The 25,867-nt window shown below is 43.9% G+C and overlaps 2 protein-coding genes across 3 annotated transcripts in view; both read left to right on the top strand.

Annotated features, from left to right (window-relative positions):
• The window catches only part of spag5 (sperm associated antigen 5), a 50,274-nt gene extending 45,395 nt beyond the window's left edge, over positions 1-4,879 (top strand). Inside the window, exons 20-21 of the mRNA XM_043718086.2 lie at positions 1,290-1,370; positions 4,289-4,879. Coding sequence (XP_043574021.2) covers positions 1,290-1,370; positions 4,289-4,375 — 168 coding nt within the window. The 3' untranslated portion in view covers positions 4,376-4,879. The remainder of the gene's footprint in view (positions 1-1,289; positions 1,371-4,288) is intronic.
• A 19,198-nt stretch (positions 4,880-24,077) lies between these two features.
• Positions 24,078-25,867, top strand: part of aldocb (aldolase, fructose-bisphosphate C, b) — a 43,397-nt gene continuing 41,607 nt past the window's right edge. Inside the window, exon 1 of one of the 2 annotated variants that reach the window (XM_043718087.2) lies at positions 24,078-24,224. The gene's annotated coding sequence lies outside the window, so the exon portion shown is untranslated. Of the gene's footprint in view, positions 24,225-25,796; positions 25,816-25,867 lie in introns of those variants that run through there. The other variant, XM_087977141.1, reaches the window with a different exon arrangement.

Genomic DNA, 25,867 nt, shown 5'->3' with positions numbered 1-25,867 from the left:
GAATGGCACAGATAGAGTGGAAAGTATGAGGCAATTTCCCAGGGTGGAGGGGTTGATTACCAGCGGATACAGTATCAAGGTGGGGGAAGAGAGTTTAAAAGAGATGTGCGAGGCAGGTTTTTCACACAAAGGGTAATGATTACCTGGAATATGCTGCCAGAGGTGGTGGCGGAAGCAGACACAATAGTAGCATTCAAGAAGCACCTGGACAGATACATGAATAGGAAGGAAATAGAGGGACATGGATCCTGTAAGTGAAGACAGTTTTAGTATGGAAGGGCAGAATGTGTCGGTGCAGTCTTGGAGGGCTGAAGGGCCTGTTCCTGTGCCATGCTGTTTTGTTCTTTGTTCCTGGTAGTATAGATTCCCACTCCTGCAGCACCCCAAGGAGGATTTGATAATTGAGAATCTGTAATACTGCTAGTTCAACCTCCATTTTCACCATTCCACTATTGGCGGCTGTGCCTTCAGCTGCCTAGAATTTCCCTGCTAAAGTCCACCTGTTTGACCAACGTTTTGGTCAGCTATCCTAATACCTCCTGAAGTGGTTGAAATGGCTGACTCTGCTATTAAGAAGCATCTTTGAATAGAATAGCCTTTATTGTCACGTGCACTTGAATGAGTGCAGTGAAAAGTTTGTAATGTCACCTTTCTGCACCATCTTAGGTACAGATACTTTTCTGTGTTTGTTACAGAATTCAGAGAGGCTTTAAAAAAAGACTCTCATAGCAATACAAAGTTTTAAAAAGTACTCGACTTACTCCAAGTCCAGAATAAGAATAAAAAATATCTGTAAAAGTACTTCTATTGCAGTCTTTTTCATTCCAGTTTGTGCCCTTTGGACATCCGAACATGAGGCTTGGCTGCCTCCAGGGCTCAGACTGCCCTCCATCTCCTCCCGGGTAGGGTAGTCTCAGAAATTAAAAGTTGGGTTGGGGGGGGGGGGGTAAAAACTGCAGAAAAGAGGCAACGAAAAGGAAAAGGACCTGGCAAGCAGAGGAGCTGCAGCTGGACGCTGACTAATGTTAAAGGTGCAGGATAAATACAAAGTGTCATAATTTGTTCCTCAACCCAACTTGACCAATTTGGAAAAATTGCTAAGAGTGATGATTGGTTTGGAGATCCCATCATTAAGGGTACTGCTCTCCTGATATGTCGAGCAACGTAATTCACTGTATCAATCCAGAATGCTGCACTCAGTTTCTTGATTTTAAAGGATCTTAGAGGTATAAGACAAATAGGCATGTGTGTCATCAATAACACCTACTTTCTGTTCTTGCCACTTTTAGAAAACGATCCTTGAAGAAAATTATCAGAAAGCAGAGGCAGAGTTGGCTAAACTCGACGACCTGATTGAGCATGTCAGACTAGTAAGTTACAGAGAAATGATGGTAATGCTATAATTGGTTTTGAGGCGGGTAGGGTAGTGGTCCAAAGAACTGAAGAAGCTTTCGGTATCAGTCCCCCAAGAGGATTCAAATGATATCTCTCTCATCTCATCTCTGGTAGTCTTTGCTGTTGCACCCTGTCTTTGATGTTCCCTGTTGCCAGAATTGTCCTTGGGCTCACAGTTACATTAACAGTGGGATTCAGAATTGTCCTTGGGCTCACAGTTACATTAACAGTGGGATTCAGGAAACTGAGTTGTCAACAGATCTGGAAATGGTGTCTCTATGTGGAAATGTAAAATAACCCAGAAGATCAAAGGATTTCAGGATTTACACGGAGCTTTTAATGTGTTTGCTCCATGGAGTGGAACAGTTCAAAGCGGCAGCTCACCTTCTTGAGAGCATTTGGGGATGAGAAGTAAAGGTTGGCTTCACCAGCATTGCCCACTTCCTCTGAAAAAATATTTTTAAAAATGCCATTGGGCTGGTCCTAAGAGCTTCACAGCCAGAGAGATTACTTTTGTTGTGTGGGCACCATTGTAGGCCAGAGGGTCAACCATCCTTGCACAACAAGATCTTGTGAACAATAATGAGTTTAATGATTCGTTAATCTGATTTTTAGTTGAGGTCAACTGATAGTGAGAAAACTGGAACCTTTTGACCATTTTTCCTACGGGAACTTGAGGGTGAAAAATAGATACATCCGTATAATAGCATTGAGTAGGGTAGAAAAAGTGCTTAATATTATGTAGATCAGATTCCAATGAGCTGGTTTTGGAGTTCATTCCTTATACACTGTCTTGATATTTGAAAATACCTGTTGCCTGTTTTGTTAAATAAATCCCTGATCCTCTTTCTGACTGAACTGAGAGGTGTGTAGTCGTGAGGACAGGCTGCCTAAGGCACTAAGTTCTTCAAGGCCGGGGTTTTACCACTACTACTGCTGCTTATGGTCTTCTCACCAAAAGCCTTTGTTTCAAGATGGTGAGAGAATGTTCCTTTGAGACAATCATTGATCTTTCCACATCACTGCCTGTTTCACCTCAGCAAGTAGGTGACAGCCATTTGCTGGCTAATTTCTCAGAATGTTCCTGATCATTCAGATTCAATCTGACTGGGTTAAAATTTAAACAAAGCCAAGTTAATCATCATCATTGGTACATTGTCTATGGCAATGCCTCAACAAGGAGTCCACTTGCCAGTCAATCTGAACTTTCCATGCAGTTAAAATTGATATTCTTGCAGATTAGTGCAAAACAGAAAACTTTGATGTTCTTTGGAGGGTCCGTGCAGACTTGGGGCTAATTGGCCTTTTTCCACACTATAGGGATTCTATAATTTGTTAGAAAATAAAACTTATTTCTGAAAGTAAGTGGTATCTGATTAACATGTAAATTATAATCCAGAAGCAGAACAAGTTTCCTTTTAATTTCAACACAAACATACTCAAAGCGCAAGAAAGACTCTTACATTTTCATATGGGCAAAAGAAAAATATCCTTTTTGATATTGGTCTGGAAATAAAACAATAGAATTTGACAAACACTGTCTCAGTCCACTGGGTTTCTTGCTGATAGCAGTGGGCAGGTGGAGGGTCTTCCAAGTCAGCTTTGGTTCAGATGGATAACATGGTGGTTTTGAGTCTTTAGAAAGTAATGATAGGTCAGCTTCCGAGGGTTTATAAAGTTGTCAAAATGCTGACATGTTGAAACTATCTGGTTCCTAATTACTTCAACCAGGAGACAGACTAGCAGGTTTAATGCGAGTTTGGAAGATTTTTCTTCCTTCTAACTCAGTGTTTTGGAATCCGAAACCAAGACCAGAAAAGTATGCTAGTCAGTCATCACACAAGGCCCATAAATCCAGGTATTCCAGAAATAGGGGCAACAAAGCCTCTCTCTTACCTCGAAGATATTTGCTTGCCTATTTTTTTCTAATTCACTTGACAGGGAGTTACAATAATGGACTAGAATCTCTTGGTTTAACAATGATTCTAGAACATTGCAACTATGATTTGACTATTTGGCAGCACGGTGGCTCAGTGGTTAGCACTGCTGCATCGCAGCACTAGGGTCCCAGGTTCGATTCCAGCCTTGGGTGACTGTCTGTGTGGAGTTTGCACATTCTCCCCGTGTCTGCATGGGTTTCCTCCGGGTGCTCCGGTTTCCTCCCACAGTCCAAAGATGTGCAGGTCAGGTGAATTGGCCAAGCTAAATTGTCCCATAATGTTAGGTGCATTTGTCAGAGGGAAATGGGTCTGGGTGGGTTACTCTTTGGAGGACTTGTTGGGCTGAAGGGCCTGTTTCCACACTGTAGGGAATCTAATCTACTTGCTATTATCTTGGGTCGGTGGGGCTGATGGACCTACTCCTGCTGCTTTTTCCTTTCAAGTGAGATTAAGTGCTTAACTGTTCAGAGTGAAACTTACACCAATGATCTCCTGACTTAAAGGGAAATCTGGATGTTATTGCAACCAGGTCAGGCCCTGCGCTGATTATAGGGGCTTCCTAGGGCCAGGAGAATGACTGAAAGACACAATCCTGTTGGAGTTTGTTGATCTAATTATGTAAAATGTATGTGATCTTATCAAACGTGGGTCATGAGGGCTAAGGGGGAATTGGAGTTCCCAGGATAGTGACTGAATTACCTACTTTACAGAGAAAAGGACTGAAATTAGAATTCAATTAACGTGGTAACTTCTGCTCACAGTCTGAGATTCCCATCTCAATGGAGCCACAGTAAAATTAAAAGGATACTAAAAGGTCTTTTGCCATGGTTCTGCCTGAAATCCAAATCCTTTGTTTAGTTTTGGATATTGCTTCAGCTGGCTTGCATCTCTTCTTTGATTTAAATTTTTCCTTTTTCCTTGCACAGATTTCACTTTGTTTTTTTGTATTGCAGGTTCTCCTGTCCGTGCCCAATGTTGTTGCAAGCTCAGTAGAGCTGAGGAGTCTCCTGATTGATCTTGGAGAAGATATAGAAGCATAGAGGTGGTGTTTCACCCACTGATCACTTTGAGGGGAAAGGAACGAACAGTAGTTGCAGCTAGGAGTGACACATAGGGTAAAGTTATGGTGACATTTTCTGACTCAGTAATATATTCATTTTCTGGGACCAATCCTCTGTACACGAGTGTAATATGTTCAAGTCAGTTGTCATCTTTGAAACATCTGGAACTATGGGGAGCCCAGTTGTTTTGGCTGAAAATCAAAGTTGACTGGCCAATCCATCAATCCATCCCTTTTCTCCTGTGGTATAAATTGTTGTTGTTGTTTAAAGTTGGCATTCTTATGTTTGTCTTGATGAACAGAAGAGACACACAATTTAGCCACATGTCTCTGTTCAGCAAGATTAAAGTTCTGTATTGCAAAACATAGATCTTCATTGTGTACCTCTGATTCAGTTCATGCTTTGAAGCACCAAAACCCCTGCAAACTGTGTAAATGGCAAGCAAAGTATTATTTATAAATAAAAGGTGGAACTTCTGGTTGATGTGATTTGTCTAATTGCTGTTTATACTGCATGTTGTTTTGCAACAATTCATTTTCTAGTGCCACTGGTTCAGACTAATCTACTTTTCACTTTTTCTCACTAACCTATAATCCCTTCCTGTGACTAAATACTATGTCCCTTTCTGTCTCTGGAAGAACATTTTCAGTGTCAAACAAAACTGCACAGCAACATCCATGAGATCGATCACTGAAGGAACTGGTCATACAGTATCTGCTGTGGACAGTACTGGCTCAAATGCCGTTCATTTAAGAATTTCTCTCTTTCTTGAGGTTTTGTTCAGTTTTGCATTTAGGATTTCACTTGCAAATTGACTCTAATGTGAACCTTTCCAGCATTAGTCAGCAGGTAAACAAGCTGTTTGTTTGCAATAGTCACAGATTTAGCTAGGTGACTGGTTAGAACTAGTAATTGTTGTCAGTAGGAGTGATTCAGCTCCATTGAGTTATTGTCAGCATTAGTATAGGAATTTTTTGTTAATGTGGACTATTACAGGTACAGAGTTCACTACAGCAGTCAGAAGGAACCTGTACAAATGTCAACAAATACTAATTGAAATGAATCTTTTAACTAGATTCTAAAAGAGAGAATACAGTTACAATCAAGGCAAGGCAGTAATTCCTGCGCCATTTAGAATTTCTGGACACTTCCTGTGGGATCACATGTACAGGGAGTGTCTCCAACAATGTGAGATGGAGATTAGAGTTTCAAATTTGAGGGCATCTGGAATCACTGTGAAGTAGGAATTTCCTGGATTTTACATTACAGCAGGTTTGCCCCAGTGGAGTCTCCTAGGAGAGCAGGAAGTGGGGGAGTCTTCAGAATGTGTGCCACTTTCAAACTGGTGTCCCACACTGGAAAGTAACAGCATCTTGAAACAGTCCTGTCCAGACCTAGCACTGGTCAGCAAGGTGGAGCAGCAAAGATTAGAAATCCTGTAATCACAATTAGTGGGACAACCAATGCTTCTGTAACAACCATAATGAGTCTGCTGCATAGTGTCTACATCCCTACTGCCTAGAAAAAGGACACCATGGGTCATACAGAATTTTCTGAAGAGGGGAAAAAAGAGTGATGCAGAAATGTTGACATGTTTGTGAGGCTGATGACAGAACTTCCATTTATGGAACATTGGGACATCTTCTGGTTGGAAACAAAGTGCTTCCAGCCACTTTAGATGCTTTTAACAGCTGAAAACTAACAATTGCCACCTAGCCCATGGATTATGCTGCATCTCTTATTACTTGAAAAGAAATGACTGTCATCATAGTTCAATTTTATGGTTTACAGAGCAAGGTATTAATTTCTGGAAATTGATTCTTTTCTTTCCCCTTTGAAAAGGTTCCCTTAAGAGTTCCCTATTCTCAGAACAGTGTCATCCATATTACTGTCAATCCACCAAATCAACATTTCAAATAGTGCAGCCACCAAAGGAACTTTGACTTAATTGGTTTCTGAACAGAGACATTTTCTAATTTCTCAGACACGGTGCCACCTGAGCCCTCTATTTTAAAACTTGCTGAAGAAGGACATGGCCTATTTAACTGAAACTACTTTAAAATCTATCAAAACAGAGATGTTCCTCTATCACACTCTTTATCTTTAACAGACAGTCTCCCTTCCTCCTGTGATCTACCAATTTCGATAAACCCTGGTTGTTTTGTCAACTATACATTGATTAAATTTGCTGCCTCACCTGATCACAGCATAGCCAGCCTCAGATTTCAATGTAGGTTTCCTTCAAATTGCAAGAGAGGCTTGCTTTTTTTGAAGTGTGGATTCTATTGTAATGCAGGGAAACACAAGGGTTAGAATAAAGACAGCAAAGATCCTGCAAACAGCAATGTAGGAGCTAATTACTGCAGATGTTGGAACCTGTACTGAAAACAACAAAGGCTGGAGATTACAGTGGATCAGTCGGCATTCATGGGGGGGGGAGAGAGAGCAAGCTAACATCTAGATGACTTCTTCAGAGCTGAAGTGAAGTGTGGAAGATACTGCTATAGTTTATTTTGAGAGGGGAACATGGGAGATAGTGGGTATAGGATGCTACTGGAGAAAAGATTTTGATAGTTTGGATTAAATTATTAGAATGTGAGAATGGCAGAACAATCATGAGTCTAACTGCCAGACTGGAAAGGACAGACAGTCCTCTTTTTGGGGGGGGGGGGTTGTGGCAGACAGAAGAACAATTGATCAGTCAGATGCGGTTGAGGGCCCTGTCAACCACAGTGGGCAGTAAACCACAGTTTCTGGATTAGTGGTGCTGGAAGAGCACAGCAATTCAGGCTTTGCCCGAAACGTCGATTTTGCTGCTCCTCGGATGCTGCCTGAATTGCTGTGCTCTTCCAGCACCACTAATCCAGAATCTGGTTTCCAGCATCTGCAGTCATTGTTTTTACCTATGGAAGAAGTAAGCCATGTCAGCAATGATGTTTTGTAAACTGGCTTTATCCGAATGGTTGCAACATCAGCTGAGGAACTGGGAGAATGGGACCAGTGTAAGACTGGAATAAGAATCATTCAACATACCCCATGAAGAGGCAGGCAAAGCTTGGAACCATGTGAGTGCTCATATTTTTGACTTGTCAAAAGTGAGATGAATTAAAGGAGAAATTGTTCAGTGAGAGAACAAGTTCAGCCAAGTGGAGGGGGGGGGTGGGGGGAGGAGAGTGGTGGTGGTGGATGGGGATTGTTCAGGTCTCTGGTCGAGGGCAAAGCCGAGAGCACTCGGACCATTCTGGTGGGGAATGGAGGTGTAGAGGGATTGGACGTCCATGTTGAACAGGAGACAGTTAGGGGCAGGGAACTGGAAATTGACAATGTGGTGGAAGGCTTCAGAGGAATCACCCCTCCACTCACCCCAATGGGACTGTGTACTTTCCACTCAGGTAGTTAGAGACACTATTGTTCTGGTATTCTCACATTCTAATCACTTAATCTGATCTATCAACACCTTTTCTCCAGCAGCACCCTACACCCATCCCCCACACTCTTCACTGTGCGCGCTCTCCTCCCAAAAACTATAGCATAAGTGCTGTCCCCTCCACAATTCACTTCAGCTCTGAGGATGAGTCATCTAGACTGGAAAGTTAGCTTACTGTCTCTCCATGGATGCTGTCTGACCCACTGTGATCTCCAGCATTTGTTGTTTCCCGCAAACAGCAACATTGCTTGAGGGATTAATATTTTCTAAGGCACCCAAGAACATGAGGAGGACCTTGATTCAATGTCTCAACTAAAAAGTATTACCTCTGACAGTGCAACATTCCTTCAGTTCCACATTGAAATGTCAGGCTGGATCATGCCTTTAAGTGGGACTTGGACCCACAACTTTCTAACTCTGAACTGAAAATGATATCCACCAACACATAGTTGACACCTGTTGATTAATTTAAAGCACTAAAACCTTTGAGTTGTACACAGGTGTCATCGTGGAAATTGTCATCCACCACCAATTGTAGCCTTTAGTTTGTTGCATGACTCTTGGCTGAGTCCCTTATCTGGATCCACTCTGCCTTCTCTCCCAGGCATGCTTTATGTTTTTCATCAGCTATGGATATGGGGTAGGCCATTTAACTGTAACATGAGGAAAAATTTCTTCACCTAGACAGTAGTGAGCCTGTCGCATTCTCTGCCACGGAAGGTGGCTGAGGCCAAAGCATTGAATGTTTTCAAGGAGTTAAAAATAGTTCTTCAAACTAAAGAGATCAAAAGGTGTGGGAGGAATACAGAATAGGGCAGTGTGTCTGATCATATTCCTGTCTCAGGGAGGGCTAAATGACATACTCCTATTTTATTTCAGTGGTGTCTAATCCCAGGAACACACAATATTCTAAAGAACCATGTCATAGTGACTGGTACGCTGTTGCATTATGAATATTTAACTCAAGCCTCAGGGGATTTGGCACTGCAGTGGATCTTTTGCTGTAGAGAGTAGGGTGGAGAATGTGGGGCATTTATAAATCAAGCTGGACTTCGGTGCCCGGTGAAAATGATGTACTGTTAGAAAACTAAGAAAATACCTTTCCAATTAACTTGTTTGAGGATGTTATGACACACACAAGTCTTACAGGGGTAGGAAGTACTTGAACTTGGGCCTCCTTGTTCACAGATAGGGACACTACTACTGCACTACAGGAGCCACTAAAATGTTTCTTTTACACCACAACATGGCAATGAATCTCATTTCATAATGTACCTTTACATCTAATCATTTCATTATTGAATCAGTACCCATATTTATGGTGAAAATAAAGATTTACACATAGGATTCATGCACCTACTTTACCAAGTCTCTCCAGGTACCTCAACTTCATGCATTTCTCTAAACATACATTGCCCCGGCTAATTTGGTTTAATCATTGAAAAATGTCAATAATAGAGATAGGAAGAGAAGTCCTGGGGCAGTGCACTGAACTGCAAGTAATAAAATAAGCCAGACTAAATACATGGGTGAACAGAACAATGTCAGATTAAACACTGCAAATAAGCATAAAGTATTGCATGTGGGAAGAAAATTAGTACAAGTCAGGGAACCCATCAATGGTGCAAACATTGCAAAGTATAGGAATGGAAGAGATTGAGGAGTCTCTGTCAACAATCAATGTGTCCAACCAATGCACAATAATAATCAGCAAGATATTGAATGCCACAGCTAAAAATAGATGTATTCTAGATGATCTGAGTTACGTGTCATTATTGTCACTCACTGGACAGAAGCAGGTTATGCAGCTTTTCAAGGCTTATCATATTAAAGCACACCTCTAAATTTATCTGTCACTTGATTGCCCATTCTGTTCGCATATCCATATTTTATTGCAATCGATTTCTATCATCCTCACTCTGGCACACCTCCAAGTTTAATGTAATCGTAAATAACAAAATTTTACTCTGTGTTCCAATATATCAAAAAAAAGGGAACCCCATTGTCTATCATGTCCAAGACTGATAAACAATCATTTTCTATTTCTGGCCTTAAGCCACATATTTATCCAAGCTGATCCTCCTATTTTTTTTAAGATTACTTACAGTGCGGAAATAGGCCCTTCGGCCCAACAAGTCCACACCGACCTGCCGAAGCGCAACCCACCCGGACCCATTCCCCTACATTTACCCCTTCACCTAACACTACGGGCAATTTAGCCTGGCCAATTCACCTTACTGCACATCTTTAGACTGTGGGAGGAAACCCACGCAGACATGGGGAGAATGTGCAAACTCCACACAGACAGTCGCCTGAGGTAGGAATTGAACCTTGGTCTCTGATGCTGTGAGACAGCAGTGCTTGCCAACGTGCCGCCCTGAGCATAAAAGTTTGTTCCCGAGGTTTTTATGTGGCTCTTTGTGAAACTATTTCCAAAAATGCATGTAAACAAGTTGTTTCTTTCTTTTCCTTTATCAAAAATGTAATTATTCAAGTATTTGCAATTTGGATAAGACAAAGAACTGTGGATACTATACTCATGGAGAGGGATAGGAGCAGACGGTATGGGAAAGTATTTAATTCAGGGAGGGAGAATAAAAATCCTATTAGTCAGGAACTGGGGAGCATAAACTGAGAACTGATGTTCTCAGGGAAATGCACATCAGAAATGTGGAGGTTGTTTAGGAAGCGCTTACTGATAGTGCCGGACAGGTTTGTCCCACTGAAGTCAGGAAGGGATGGTAGGGTGAAAGAACATTGGGTGACAAGGGATGTGGAACATCTAGTCAAGAGGAAGAAGGAAGCTTACTTAAGGTTGAGGAGGCAAGGATCAGACAAGGCTTTAGAGGGTTACAAGGTAGTCAGGTAGGAACTGAAGAATGGACTTTAGAGAACTGGAAGGGGGCATGAAAAAGCCTTGGCAGGTAGGATTTAAGAAAACCTGAAGGCATTCTACACTAATGTGAGGAACAGGAGGATGGCCAGAGTGAGGGTAGGGCCAATCAGGGATAGAGGAGGGAACTTGCACCGGGAGTCGGAAGAGGTAGGGGAGGTCCTTAATGAATACTTTGCTTCAGTATTCACTACTGAGAAGGACCTTGACGTTTCTGAGGACACCGTGAAACAGACTGATATGCTTGAACAAGTTGATATTAAGAAGAAGGATGTGCTGATAGATAAATCCCCTGGGCCAGATGGGATATGCCAAAGGTTACTACAGGATGCAAGAGAAGAGATTGTTGTGACTTTGGTGATGATCTTTGCGTCCTCACTGTCCACTAGAGTAGTGCTAGATGATTGGAGGGTGGCAAATGTTATTCCCTTGTTCAAGAAAGGGAATAGGGATAATCCTGGGAATTACAGACTAGTCAGTCTTATGTCAGTGGTGGGCAAATCTGAGAGACAGGATTTGTGATTACTTGGAAAACCATAGTTTAATTAGAGATAGTCAGCATGGATTTGTCAGGGGCAGGTCATGCCTCACAAACCTTATTGAATTCTTTAAGGATGTGACAAAACATGTTGGTGAAGATAGAGTAGTGGATGTGATGTACATGGATTTCAGCAAGGCATTTGATAAGGTTCCCCATGGTAGTCTCCTTCAGAAAGTAAGGAAGCATGGGATACAGGGGAGTCTGACTGTCTGGATACAGAATTGGCTGGCCCATAGAAGACAGAGGGTGGTAGTAGATGGAAAGTATTCAGCTTGGAGCTCGGTGATCAGTGGTGTTCCACAGGGATCAGTTTTGGGACCTCTGTTCTTTTGTGATTTTTATAAATGACTTGGATGAGGAAGTGGAGGGTGGGTTAGTAAGTTTGCTGATGACAGGAAGGTTGGTGGAGTGGTGGATAGTGTGGAGGGCTGTTGTAGGTTGCAATGAGACATTGACAAGATGCACTACTGGGCTGATAAGTGGCAGATGGAGTTCAACCTGGAAAAGTGTGAAGTCATTCACTTTGGAAGGTTGAATTTGAATGCAGAATACAGGGTTAAATGCAGGATTCTTGGCAGTGTGGAGGAACAGAGGGATCTTGAGGACCATGTCCATAGATCCCTCAAAATTGCCACCCAAGTTGATAGGGTTGTTAAGAAGCCGTATGGTGTTTCATTAGCAGGGGTATTGAGTTTAAGAGCCGCGAGGTTATGCTGCAGCTCTATAAAGACCTGATTAGACCACACTTGGAATGTTGTGTTCAGTTCTGGTCATAGAGGCAGAGAGATGTATAGCACGGAAACAGACCCTTCAGTCTAACTCGTCCATCCGATCAGATATTCCAGCCCAATCTAGTCCAACCTGCCAGCACCTGGCCCATATCCCAGGATGCTGCCTGGACTGGAGGGTATGTCTTATGAAGGAAGGTTGAGGGAACTAGGGCTTTTCTCATTGGAGTGAAGAAGGATGAGAAGTGACTTGATAGAGGGGTACAAGATGATGAGAGGCATCGAGTGGATAGCCAAAGACATTTTCCCAGGGTGGAAATGTTTATCATGAGGGAGTATAATTTTGAGGTGATTGGAGGAAGGTTTAGGGGAGATGTTAGAAGTAGGTTCTTTACACAGAGAGTGGTGGGTGTATGGAATGCACTGCCTGCAGGGGTAGTAGAGTCAGATACATTATGGTCATTTAAGTGACTCTTGGATGATAGTATAATGAAGAGTATGTAGGTCAGTTTGATCTTAGAGTAGAATAGAAGGCTAGCACAACATTGAGGGCTGAAGGGCCTGTACTGTACTTTTCTATGTTCTATGGATGCTGGAGATCTGAAACAAAAAAACATGTAATGTTTTGAGTCCAGTGATACTTCTGATGGCAGATCTACTGAATTTCTCCTGCACATTGCTTTTTGTATGTATATTTTGGAGTTGTCATTATCCCTCTGTCAGACGGGGAGTGGATGTTTGGGTGTTGAATGGTTTGAGGGAATTTGGTGGCAGTTTATTCCGAGATTTTTTGGCTGATTTGGTTTCTAAAATGTTTTTCCATGATAGGGAAGAGACTGGCAAGGTCATATTTATTAACTTCCTGAACTGAGTGGCTTGCTTGGCCATTTCAGAGAGCAGTTAGATGTCATCCACAATTGTGAGGGTACTGTTATGTTCAGGTGGGATGTTTATTCATTCATTGGATGTGAATGTCACTGGCTTTCCCAACATGAATTGTCCATCTCTAAATGCTCAGGGGGCAGTTAAAGTCAATCCCATCACTGTGGTCCAGAGTCACACAGACCAGACCAGGTAAAATTAAATTTCCTACAGTATGGAAACAGGCCCTTTAGCCCAACAAGTCCACACCAACCCTCCGAAGAGTAACCCACCCAGAACCATTCCCCTATCCTATATTTACCCTGACTAATGCACCCAACACCTTGGGCAATTTCCCATGGCCAATTCACCTGCACATCGTTGGATTGTGGGAGGAAACTGAAGCACCTGGAGGAAACCCACGCAGACACCGGGAGAATGGGTGGCTCAGTGGTTAGCGCTGCTGCCTCACAGCGCCAGAGACCCGGGTTCAATTCCCGCCTCAGGCAACTGTCTTGTGGAGTTTGCACATTCTCCCCGTGACTGCGTGGGTTTCCTCCATGTGGGATATAGGTAAAGTAGTGTTACGTCTGCAATCATAATTACTTATGCAAGGTAAATGCACTCACACCAGTATATAATTGTTTCAACCCAAGAGCTGAGTCAATAAGAATGAAAACTATGTGGAGGAAATATATAACTGTTTTTGTATTAGCTAAAATGTGAATGCAAGAATGAAACGTGCCTGCTAACAATGGTAGACAAATAGATAAGGTGCTGTGAGGATGTAGGTTAAGCCAGATATGCTTGTACAAGCAGTAGTTATAAGCATCTGTTTCCCACTTTTGCAAAAACACAAAAACAAACCCCAATGAAAAGGTCATAAGGATCAATATGGTTGGGGAAAGAGAGGAAATGTCACAGGTGGGGGAAGTAGATAATAGTGAAGAAGGATATACCTAACAATGGGCCACAGCAGGATATGGTGAAATGGCCGAGTAAAACTTGTACTTTGTTATGCACAAAGCCGGATAAGGCAAGAGATAAACAATAGTAATGGGCACTGGGTTTGGAGTAGTGAATCCTATATAAGATAGGTACTTGCTAAACTCTGTATGTCTATTCCAGGCACCACGCTTGCAAGCGTATAATAAACATACTGATTGCTTCAGATCTTGTCTCGGACTGAAATTATTGAAGTGAGTGAGCTTTGTTTCTCACGATTGGGGGCTCGTCCGGGATGTTCTTCCATCGCCGGGGGGAGTGGCTGGCCCTGGACACTGGGAACACGCGTCCCGTTCCCAATTGAGGAGCGGTCTCGTGTCCCGGTTTGGTCTGCTCCCTTGGGTGACTGGTACGAACCCCACAAGAGAGACATCTGAATCAGACAGTGATAGGAGGTCGATAGAAAATACGGCAAAACGGGGCCAGGCAACTCTGTGGTATTTAATTGCTGAGGGACTGGCGAGGGCCCCAAGAAATGGGGGGTAGTCAGAGTAACTGTCACAGAGTAAAGGAAGAAAAAGTCCCTGGTAACATTCTTCCTGAAAGTCCGTGGGGAGGATATTGCGGGAATGGACAAGTAACATTTGTACAAGGGTAAAAGACAAAAAGAAAATGATTAAATATTGTTGTTTAGTATGGACCAAAGAACCAATCCTTCGCCCAGCTGTCTTCTGGCCAAAGTGTGGTTCGGACGAGGATTGGGTCTGTCAGTATTTAGGTTTGTATGTGAATAAAAACCAATCTTTTAGTCAAGAGGAGGCGGACGATGCATCCTGTTGGAAGGGCAGTTTGGGAATGATGGGAGTAAAGACAAAGGATTCCCCCTCTGCCCCACCCAGTCCCTGGGATCCTCTTGGCTGCTTGCCCCCTCCCCCCCATACCATAAAATCAGATTAGGTGAAAATGGGGGAGGAGGAGAGACAGACAGACAGAGAGGGACAGGGAACAGATGACCCACAAGAGGAGGATCAAGGGGCGGTGGACGGGGACGTTGTTGTTCCCGACCCTCAATCCTCAACAAAAGAAAGGGAAGATAAAGTAGACGTAGAGGAGGCCTCGGAGTATCTAAACCAAAGCCTAAGGGGGAGAAACAAAAACAGAAAAAAGGGGAAGAACGTAAAGAGTTATCCCCTTCGGGAGGTACCCATAGGGGACAAATAGATTGGGTTTTTAAGTGTCCCCCTCACCAGTGGGGAGGTCAGAACATTTAAAAAGGAGATGAAGGTCCTGGTTGAGGATCCGGTGGGGTTGTCTGAACAAATTGATCAATTCTTGGGGCATAGTCAGTATACGTGGACTGAGTTAATGTCTATTTTGAATATACTATCTACTGGTGAAGAAAGGGGACTTATACGAGGAGCATCCATTAAAATATGGGACAGGGAACATCCCATTGGAGATGGGGATGCTGGACAGGGAGAGGTGAAGTTTCCCCTCAGAGACCCCCAGTGGGAAAATCAAAACCCGGAGCATAGAGAAGAAATGAGGGAATTGAAAGACTTGATTCTAAAAGGAATAAGAGAGGCAGTTCCAAATTCGCAGAATTTGACTAAAGCGTTTGAAGTTAGACAGGAGAAAGACGAGGCTCCCTCAGCTTTCTTTCAAAGATTAAGAGACTCAATGTGGAAATACTCTGGAATGAACCCTAAGGACCCAGTGGCACAAAATACATTTTGTGACAAAGGCATGGCCAGACATTCAGAGAAAGATACAGAAGATAGAAGGGTGGAGTGAAAAACCATTAGATGAATTGTTAAGAGAGGCACAGAAAGTGTTTGTAAAGAGAGAAGATGAGAGACAAAAACAGAAGGCAAAAATGATGGTAACTACGGTTGATGAGGTAGTTAAGGGGAGAATGGAACCAATAGTGAGCAACCGGAGCGGCAGGAGGCAGCATGTAGGACAGAGAGGAAAGGGGAGAGGGAGAGGACAAGGGGGAGCATTTGATAGAGGGTTTGGGCGACAGGGGCAGAGATGGAAGTCTCCACAGGCAGGATGCTATGATTGCGGAAAGATAGGGCATTTTAAGCGGGAGTGTCCTGATCTACAAAGGGAAGAAAAGGCAATTCCGCTTATGAATTTTGATGAAGAATAGGGGTGTCAGGGCTTCCTGCCCTCGGGGGCCCACCAGGAACCCTTGATAAACCTGAAGGTGAGACCCTGTAGGGAAGAGGTAGTCTTCCTAGTAGATACGGGGGCAGCACGGTCATCGCTGAATTTTAAAACAAAGAAGGTAGAAATGTTGACACGGTCAATTATTGTTTCTGGGGTAAAAGGGGAAGGATTTACTGTTCCAGTATTTAAACCTATGATGATAGAAGGTCTGAAGGATACAGTCACAGGGGAACTGCTGTATATCCCTGATATAGGAAGTAACTTACTGGGGAGAGACTTAATTATCCTCTTAGGACTGGAGATTGGCATTCAGGAAAAAGAATTAGTTGTACAAATGGCAATGTTGACAGAGGATGTGGAGAGAGAGATAGACCCTATTGTATGGGCTAGAGAAGGGAATCGTGGAAAACTACAGATCCCTCCCCTAGAAATAAGTTTATAAAGGAAAGGAGAGCGACAATATCGCATTTCCATAGAAGGTAAACGAGGACTGTAGCCAGTAATTGAGGGACTGATTAGGGGTGAACTGTTGGAGCCATGCATGTCTCCTTATAATACCCCAATCCTACCAGTGCGGAAATCCGATGGAACTTATCGATTGGTGCAGGATTTGAGAACATTGAATCGAATAGTACAGATCAGGCACCCAGTGGTGCCAAATCCCTATACGTTATTAAGTAAGATCCTCATGACCACAAATGGTTTAGTGTGATAGATTTAAAGGATGCCTTTTGGGCTTGTCCCTTGGCGAAGGAAAGTAGGAATTTGTTCACCTTTGAATGGGAAGATCCCAAGACAGGATGGAAACAGCAATACCGGTGGACTGTGCTCCCCCAGGGGTTTATGGAATCCCTGAATTTATTTGGACGGATGCTAGAACAAATATTGGAGAAATTTAGCAGCCCCAAGGGAACTACCCTGTTGCAGTATGTAGTCGACCTCTTAGTAACAGGAAAAAGAAGAGAAAAAGTAGTAGAAGCCACTAACAAATTATTGAATTTCCTGGGCCAGCAGGGACTGCGAGTATCTAAAAACAAACTACAATATGTGGAGCAAGAAGTGAAATACTTGGGACATTTAGTTAGTGAGGGAAAGCGAAAGATAAGCCCGGAACGGAGAGAGGGAATAGTGGGGACGCCGCTGCCCAGGACTAAACGGGAGTTACATAAATATTTGGGTCTAACAGGATATTGCAGATTGTGGATTGATTCTTATGCTCAAAAAACTAAGAAATTATATCTCAAACTATTAGAGGAGGAACCAAAGTGTCTTAAATTGGGATGATGAGGAAAAAAGAACTAGTTGAGAAACTCAAAAGAGATATGATCCATGCCCCCATGTTAGCCTTACCTTCTCTAGATAAACCTTTCCACCTCTTTGGAGATGGGGATGCTGGACAGGGAGAGGTGAAGTTTCCCCTCAGAGACCCCCAGTGGGAAAATCAAAACCCGGAGCATAGAGAAGAAATGAGGGAATTGAAAGACTTGATTCTAAAAGGAATAAGAGAGGCAGTTCCAAATTCGCAGAATTTGACTAAAGCGTTTGAAGTTAGACAGGAGAAAGATGAGGCTCCCTCAGCTTTCTTTCAAAGATTAAGAGACTCAATGCGGAAATACTCTGGAATGAACCCTAAGGACCCAGTGGCACAAAATACATTTTGTGACAAAGGCATGGCCAGACATAGAGAGAAAGATACAGAAGATAGAAGGGTGGAGTGAAAAACCATTAGATGAATTGTTAAGAGAGGCACAGAAAGTGTTTGTAAAGAGAGAAGATGAGAGACAAAAACAGAAGGCAAAAATGATGGTAACTACGGTTGATGAGGAAGTTAAGGGGAGAATGGAACCAATAGTGAGCAACCGGAGCAGCGGGTGACAGCATGTAGGACAGAGAGGAAAGGGGAGAGGGAGAGGACAAGGGGGAGCATTTGATAGAGGGTTCGGGCGACAGGGGCAGAGATGGAAGTCTCCACAGGCAGGATGCTATTATTGCGGAAAGATAGGGCCTTTTAAGCGGGAGTGTCCTGATCTACAAAGGAAAGAAAGGGCAATTCCGCTTATGAACTTTGATGAAGAATAGGGGTGTCAGGGCTTCCTGCCCCCGGGGACCCACCAGGAACCCTTGATAAACCTGAAGGTGAGACCCTGTAGGGAAGAGGTAGTCTTCCTAGTAGATACGGGGGCAGCACGGTCATTGCTGAATTTTAAACCAAAGAAGGTAGAAATGTTGACACGGTCAATTATTGTTTCTGGAGTAAAAGGGGAAGGATTTACTGTTCCAGTATTTAAACTAGTTGAGAAACTCAAAAGAGATATGATCCATGCCCCCGTGTTAGCCTTACCTTCTCTAGATAAACCTTTCCACCTCTTTGCCACCATAGATAAGGGGGTGGCTTTGAGAGTATTAACCCAGAGGTGGGGAGGAATGGGACAGCCAGTAGCATATCTTTCAAAGCTATTGGATCCAGTATCCCGGGGATGGCCCGAGTGTGTGCAGGCCTGGCTGCCACTGCACTGTTGGTGGAGGAAAGCAGAAAGCTTACGTTTGGGGGAGCCCTAATAGTAAGCACCCCACACCAAGTGAGAACGATCCTAAACCAAAAAGCTGGGTGATGGTTGACAGACTTGCGGGTTCTGAAATATCAGGCAATATTAATAGAAAAGGATGATCTAGTGTTGGTCATGGACAATTGTTTAAATCCAGCTGCCTTTCTTTGGAAAGGGGAAGGAGACTCTCCTCAGAATCCAGGGCACGACTGCCTTGACATTATAGAATACCAAATTGAGGTCCGCATGGACCTGAGAGATGTTCCGCTTCATGCAGGAGCTAGACTTTTTATAGATGGATCATCCCGGGTGACTGAAGGGAAAAGACATAATGGGTATGCAGTCGTAGACGGGACAAAAGATAGTGTGGTGGAGGCAGGAAGGCTGCCAAATGGGTGGTCAGCTCAGACCTGCGAACTCTATGCATTGGAAAGAGCCCTTAGGGCATTAGAAAATAAAGAGGGAACAGTATACACTGACTCTAAATATGCATTTGGTGTTGTGCACACTTTCGGAAAGATATGGCAGGAAAGAGGACTGATCAATAGCCGGGGGAAGGAATTAGCACATGAGGAGTTGTTTAAACGGGTCTTGGAGTCCCTATTACTCCCCCGAGAAATAGCGGTAGTGCATGTAAATGGTCATCAGAAAGGAAATGAACCAGAAGTTAGGGGGAATAGATTAGCCGATGAAGTGGCTAAGGAAGCAGCCCTGAACCCACAAGAAGTGGTGATCCATTCTCTAATACCTACTGTCCCAGATCCTCGGGAAGCTCCTACATTTACTGAAAGAGAGGAAAAAGAATTGCAAGATTTAGGGGCTGCAAAAACAGCAGACAGGCATTGGAGGTTACCTGATGGAAGGGAAATGTTAAACAAAATGATGATGTGAGAGATTATGGCTGTCCTACACCAAGGCAGTCATTGGGGAGTACAAGCAATGTGTGGTTTAGGCCTTAGGGAATATGGATGTAAAGGAATATGTAATGTGTAATATGCAGAAAGGTAAATAAGAAAGTCTTGAGAAAACAGACCCCAGGAGGAAGAGACCCGGGATTGAGACCCTTCCAGAGTATACAAGTAGATTATACTGAACTACCTAGAGTAGGAAGACTAGCAGATCATTTATCTGGTTGGGTTGAGGCATACCCCCTAGCTACCACCACTGCGAATGGGGTGTCTAAAACAATATTAGAGCACATAATTCCCCGATATGGGCTAGTGAACCGTATAGATTCCGACCAAGGAACTCATTTTACTTCTAAAGTGTTACAGGGGGTAATGAAGGGGTTGGGAATTTCCTGGGAGTTCCATACTCCATGGCACCCGCCATCATCGGGAAGGGTTGAGAGAATGAACCAAACACTCAAACGCCAGCTCTCTAAATTGATAATAGAAACCAGACTCCCTTGAACCAAATGTTTACCTATAGCTCTCTTGCGAGTACGAACAGCCCCAAGGAAAGATTTGGGACTATCCCCCTATGAAGTCTTATTTGGATTACCTTATCTGGGAACGAATGGAGAATTGCCAATTCCCGAAACTAAAGACTTGTTCATAAAGAAGTATATGCTGGGCTTGTCCTCTTTGCCTTTCCTCAGGAAACAGGGTTTATTGGCACAGACTCCGCCCCTTGAATTCACCATTCATCCCATCCGGCCGGGAGATTGGGTCTTAGTAAAATCATGGACAGAGACTAAATTGCAGCCGGACTGGGAAGGGCCGTACCAGGCTCTTTTGACTACCGAAACGGCAATAAGGACGGCGGAGAAAGGCTGGACTCACTACACTCGGATCAAAGGGCCAGTGGAATCTCCAGTTGAGGAAGAAGTCTGGACGGCCAAATCAACGCAAGACCCGCTGAAACTCAGACTAAAGAGACTTTGAGTAACTGACTATACAGTGGCGACGCGAGCGCGGGATTATTTCAGTAAGATTGTATATTAAGTCTTTTTTGTGCTTCAGCATGTTTTTATTAGAATGCTGGGGATGTTTAGAGTTATGATGCTAGCCCTCTTAGTATCGGGATTTTGTCAAATATCATTTTCATACGTGTTATTAACGGTTCCTGAGTCTGATAATCTACAAGTAATAGACGCTGATGCATGCAGCTTGGTAAATTGTGGGAATGTGGATAGTCAGAGACAATACCGCAGCTCAGAGATACATCTTAAGTCCTATGGGGATGGCCTCGGGGATGGTACCTGGTATTATGGTCTCGTCACAGTACACCGGGCCCCCTTCCGACCAGCTCTCGATTGTCCCGATAAAAAGTGTAACCCAATATACTTAATGATAAAGAAAACCACATGGCACGAAGAATTCTGGGGGGGGGAGGGGGGGTGCACCTATGAGATACAATTAAATGAAACATTTGGGATAGAAATGAAAGCAAACGGGAATCATTTCTCAGGCTGTTGTTTTCGAATTAGTGTAGGACAGGAAAAACGGGCAGAACTACTGGGTAGGAGAAAGTGAGGTCTGCAGATGCTGGAGATCAGAGATGGAAATGTGTTGCTGGAAAAGCGCAGCAGGTCAGGCAGCATCTAGGGAACAGGAGAATCGACGTTTCGGGCATTAGCCCTTCTTCAGGAAGAAGGGCTAATGCCCGAAACGTTGATTCTCCTGTTCCCTAGATGCTGCCTGACCTGCTGCGCTTTTCCAGAACTACTGGGTAATAAGGTACAACCGTTCACCCCTCCCAATGACCTTAAAGTAGTAAAAATTATAGAGGTAAAGGAATTAAAACAGACCATCGAAATAGAAACTGGGTACGGGGATGCAAATGCCTGGGTTGAATGGGTAAAGTATACTGTAAAAACTCTGAACAAAAGCAATTGCTATGCATGTGCCTCCGGTCGGCCAGTGGCCCAGGTAGTTCCCTTTCCGCTCGGGTGGAAGCAAGACAGGAAGGGCATGAAATGTATGATAGCCCTGTACCAGGATGAGACTGCATGGAATGATAGGAATTGTACCTCCCTATCTCTGATGTTCCCTCTCTTGGAGAAGAAAGATTCAAAAGCCCCCCCTCCGTTTTCAGCTGCAGTTGGAAATCACACGTCGCGTGTGCGTAGACGAGGTACAACTCGGTCTAGAGATTTGGGGGAGCTGAAATTATGTACAGAGATTAAGAATGTCATCGAAACGGACAAGGGAGGGAACTACTCAGCACTAAAGGTTCCCTGAGCGGATCTGTGGAGGCAAAATACTGAGACCCACCCTCCCTCTGGATTGGAGAGGGATATGTGCAATTGTGCAATTGGCAATTCCATTTACCCTGGCATTTGAGAAGGAAAAGATAGTCGGGAAAAAGGGAAGGAGTAAGAGATCACTGTTAGACACTTCTTTCGATGACAGGATTTATCTTGATTCTATAGGAATCCCTGGGGGGGGTACCGGATGAGTTCAAGGCTCGTAACCAGATTGCAGCAGACTTTGAGTCAGCTCTCTTCTGGTGGGTAACAATTAATAAAAATGTAGATTGGATAAATTACATTTTCTATAATCAACAGCGATTTATAAATTATACAAGAGATGCGGTTAAAGGAATATCAGAACAGTTTGATGCGACAAGTAGGATGGCATGGGAAAACAGAATGGCCCTTGATATGATTTTAGCGGAAAAAGGGGGTGTGTGTCTGATGTTAGGAGGAAGCTGTTGTACCTTTATTCCTAATAATACTGTGCCTGATGGTTCAATTACTCGGGCCTTAAGGGGATTGACTACCTTAGCAGAGGAACTGGCTGAGAATTCAGGAGTAGACACATCTCTCACGGGATGGCTTGAATCATGGTTTGGAAAATGGAAGGGGATGGTTGTTTCCATCCTTACTTCCCTGATAGTAGTAATCGGGGTATTGGTAGCCATTGGCTGTTGCACCATACCCTGTATACGAGGGCTCACCCAAAGACTGATTGAGGCAGCCTTAATGAAACAGATGCCCCTAAAAGGGAATCAGGCAGAGGAACTTTATCGATTAAATAATGAGGAGATGAGTGAGACCAAGATGGATGAAATCTCCGGAATGATGCTTGCAAATTTTGGGGGCAATGCTTAAAAGAAAAATGCAGAAGATAAAAAATGGTAATTAAAGAAAAAGGGGGAAATTGTGGGATATAGGTAAAGTAGTGTTATTCTGCAATCATAATTACTTATGCAAGGTAAAGGCACTCACACTAGTGTATAATTGTTTCAATCCAAGAGCTGAGTCAACAAGAATGAAAACTATGTGGAGGAAACATATAATTGTTTTTGTATTAGCTAAAATGTGAATGCAAGAATGAAACGTGCCTGCTAACAATGGTAGACAAATAGATAAGGTGCTGTGAGGATGTAGGTTAAGCCAGATATGCTTGTGCAAGCAGTAGTTATAAGCACCTGTTTCCCACTTTTGCAAAAACACAAAAACAAACCCCAATGAAAAGGTCATAAGGATCAATATGGTTGGGGAAAGGGAGGAAATGTCACAGGTAGAGGAAGTAGATAATAGTGAAGAAGGATATACCTAACAATGGGCCACAGCAGGATATGGTGAAATGGCCGAGTAAAACTTGTACTTTGTTATGCACGGGTGGCACGGTGGCGCAGTGGTTAGCACTGCTGCCTCGCAGCGCCAGAGACCCGGGTTCAATTCCCGACTCAGGCGACTGACTGTGTGGAGTTTGCACGTTCTCCCCGTGTCTGCGTGGGTTTCCTCCGGGTGCTCCGGTTTCCTCCATAGTCCAAAGATGTGCAGGTCAGGTGAATTGGCCATGCTAAATTGCCCGTAGTTTAGGTAAGGGGTAAATGTAGGGGTATGGGTGCGTTACGCTTCGGCGGGTCGGTGTGGACTTGTTGGGCCGAAGGGCCTGTTTCCACACTGTAATCTAATCTAATCTAATAAACAATAGTAATGGGCACTGGGTTTGGAGTAGTGAATCCTATATAAGATAGGTACTTGCTAAACTCTGGGTGCCCTATTCCAGGCACCACACTTGCAAGCGTATAATAAACACACTGATTGCTTCAGACCTTATCTCGGACTGAAATTATTGAAGTGAGTGAGCTGTTTCTCACATCCACGTGCTTCAGTTTCCTCCCACAGTCCAAAAATGTGCAGGTTAGGTGAATTGGCCAGGCTAAATTGCCCGTAGTGTTGGGTGAAGGGGTAAGTGTAGGGGAATGAGTCTGGGTTTGGGTGAGTTGCTCTTCGGAGGGTCAGTGTGGACTTGTTGGGACGAAGGGCCTGTTTCCACACTGTAAGTAATCTAATGTACAAACTCCACACAGATAGTAGTCCAAAGATGGCAGTTTCCTTCCTCAAGGACATTAGTGAACCAACAGTGATTAACATTATCGTGATGTTTTAAAATTTAATTCAAACCCACCAAGTGCCAAAGCAAGAGTCAGACCCACGTTCCCAGGACGTTACCTGGGTCTCTGGATTTATTACCGCTGGGTAATAGCACAAGGCCTTCTCGTCCTCCCAAGGCAGCAGGTTAAGGGACGGTTCTGTCTGAGACAGTCCGTGGGTTGGTTTATGGGTGTGTGCCTCTTGTCCATCTTCCCCGCAGCGGCTCTGGGCGGAGTTTGGGGCCGGTCACGTATCTCTGCGGCATCACAATCGCTTTATGAAGCCAGGGGCGGAGCGCGGAAAACCGCATTCAGGGCTAATCTGGCTGGCGGCACGGAGCAGAACCGGAGTTGGAGTGAGAGAAGACCGTAGCCGTGTTGGTGAGAAACAGATTGAAGTGGCGGCCAGAGGCGAAGCCGGGTTAGGGGGGTTTCTCACTGAGTTGATGTAGAATTAATTCCCGGTAGTAGACCCCGGTGGTTCACTCCAGAGTGGTTTCAATGAAATTTTAAATTATTGTTCAAATTATTTTTGTTTAGCGAGGGGATCATTGTAAAATTGTTTACCTTGGCGGGTCGTGGGGTTTTTGATGCTTCAGTTTAATGTAATAGTTATTTTTTCTATTTTGTGAATTTTGACTGGAAAGATGAACCAGGCGGCCACTTGAACGCAGCGACAGACTCAGCCCGCCTAACGTCGCCTCCCGCAGTGAGGCCTCTCTCTGTACCTGGCGACCTTACCCCAACTGGGTTATTAGAAACGAGCAAAGCGCTTGATGCACAAGAAACACATCTTTAATCAGCGCAGGTTCCTTTCCTCTAGGACCTCCGAATTCTGAGGAACACATTGAGTACAGAATGCAAGCTCCGTTTGAAGGGCAAATACGGGCAAGATGTGCCGAACAGCCTCTTTCTGAACCTTGCAGTAAAGCTCCCTCTACACTGTCCCCATCAAACACTCCCAGGACAGGGACAGCACAGGGTTAGATACAGAGTAAAGCTCCCTCTACACTGTCCCCATCAAACACTCCCAGGACAGGGACAGCACAGGGTTAGATACAGAGTAAAGCTCCCTCTACACTGTCCCCATCAAACACTCCCAGGACAGGGACAGCACAGGGTTAGATACAGAGTAAAGCTCCCTCTACACTGTCCCCATCAAACACTCCCAGGACAGGGACAGCACAGGGTTAGATACAGAGTAAAGCTCCCTTTACACTGTCCCCATGAAACACTCCCAGGACAGGGACAGCACAGGGTTAGATACAGAGTAAAGCTATCTCTACCCTCTACATTATCCCCATCAAACACTCCCAGAACAGGTAAAGTTCAGGGTCAGTCATCTACTAAGGTGACTTGAGTAAGTTGTATTACTTTCCCAGGAAATAGTGAGGACTGCAGATAGTAGAGAGTTAGAATCGGTAAAGTGTGGTGCTGGAAATGGCACAGCAGGTTAGGCAGCATCTGAGGAGCGAGAGAGTCGACGTTTCCGACATAACCCTTCATCAATTACGGGGTGCCCATTTACTACCCCAGACAGGTCAATATCCCAGGCTGTGTGGCCTCCCTGAGAATAATGTGACTGGATTGAGGATATGTTGCATGAGCTTTAGACTTTTTTTTTCAAAGGTACTCGGTTTAAGGAGCGTAAACGTGAGCTTTTTAATACTTATTTCTGTATTGCATGTGAAGCCCTGTGCACAAATCTAACGCGCATTACTCAGTTACATCTCTTTCCCCATGCTTTCTGGTGTACGTGAGATACATGTTCCAAGCACCCCAGGTTATTACTAATTTCACTCCATGACCTTGAGAATCAGTGAGGAGGACATTGGCTACAGTTACGCCACATGTGATCACTTGCAGCATCGGAACCACACGGATGTCTGCAGTTGCAGAGATCAGGGAGGGTGAAGCCAGATTCGGGTAGATGATGCCTTTTGAATCTAATGTGTTTATCACTGAATTCTTGGTAAGAGAGACTAGTTTTGAGGCAGTGTTCGGTTAGTTATGATGCAGTACTG

This window comes from Chiloscyllium plagiosum, unplaced genomic scaffold, assembly GCF_037043375.1.
Source record: "Chiloscyllium plagiosum isolate Xiang-an unplaced genomic scaffold, Cpla_swu_hap1 HiC_scaffold_31, whole genome shotgun sequence".
Lineage (NCBI taxonomy): Eukaryota > Metazoa > Chordata > Chondrichthyes > Orectolobiformes > Hemiscylliidae > Chiloscyllium > Chiloscyllium plagiosum.
The sequence above is the reverse complement of the archived record's forward strand: the minus strand, read 5'-3'. Positions and strand labels throughout refer to the sequence as shown.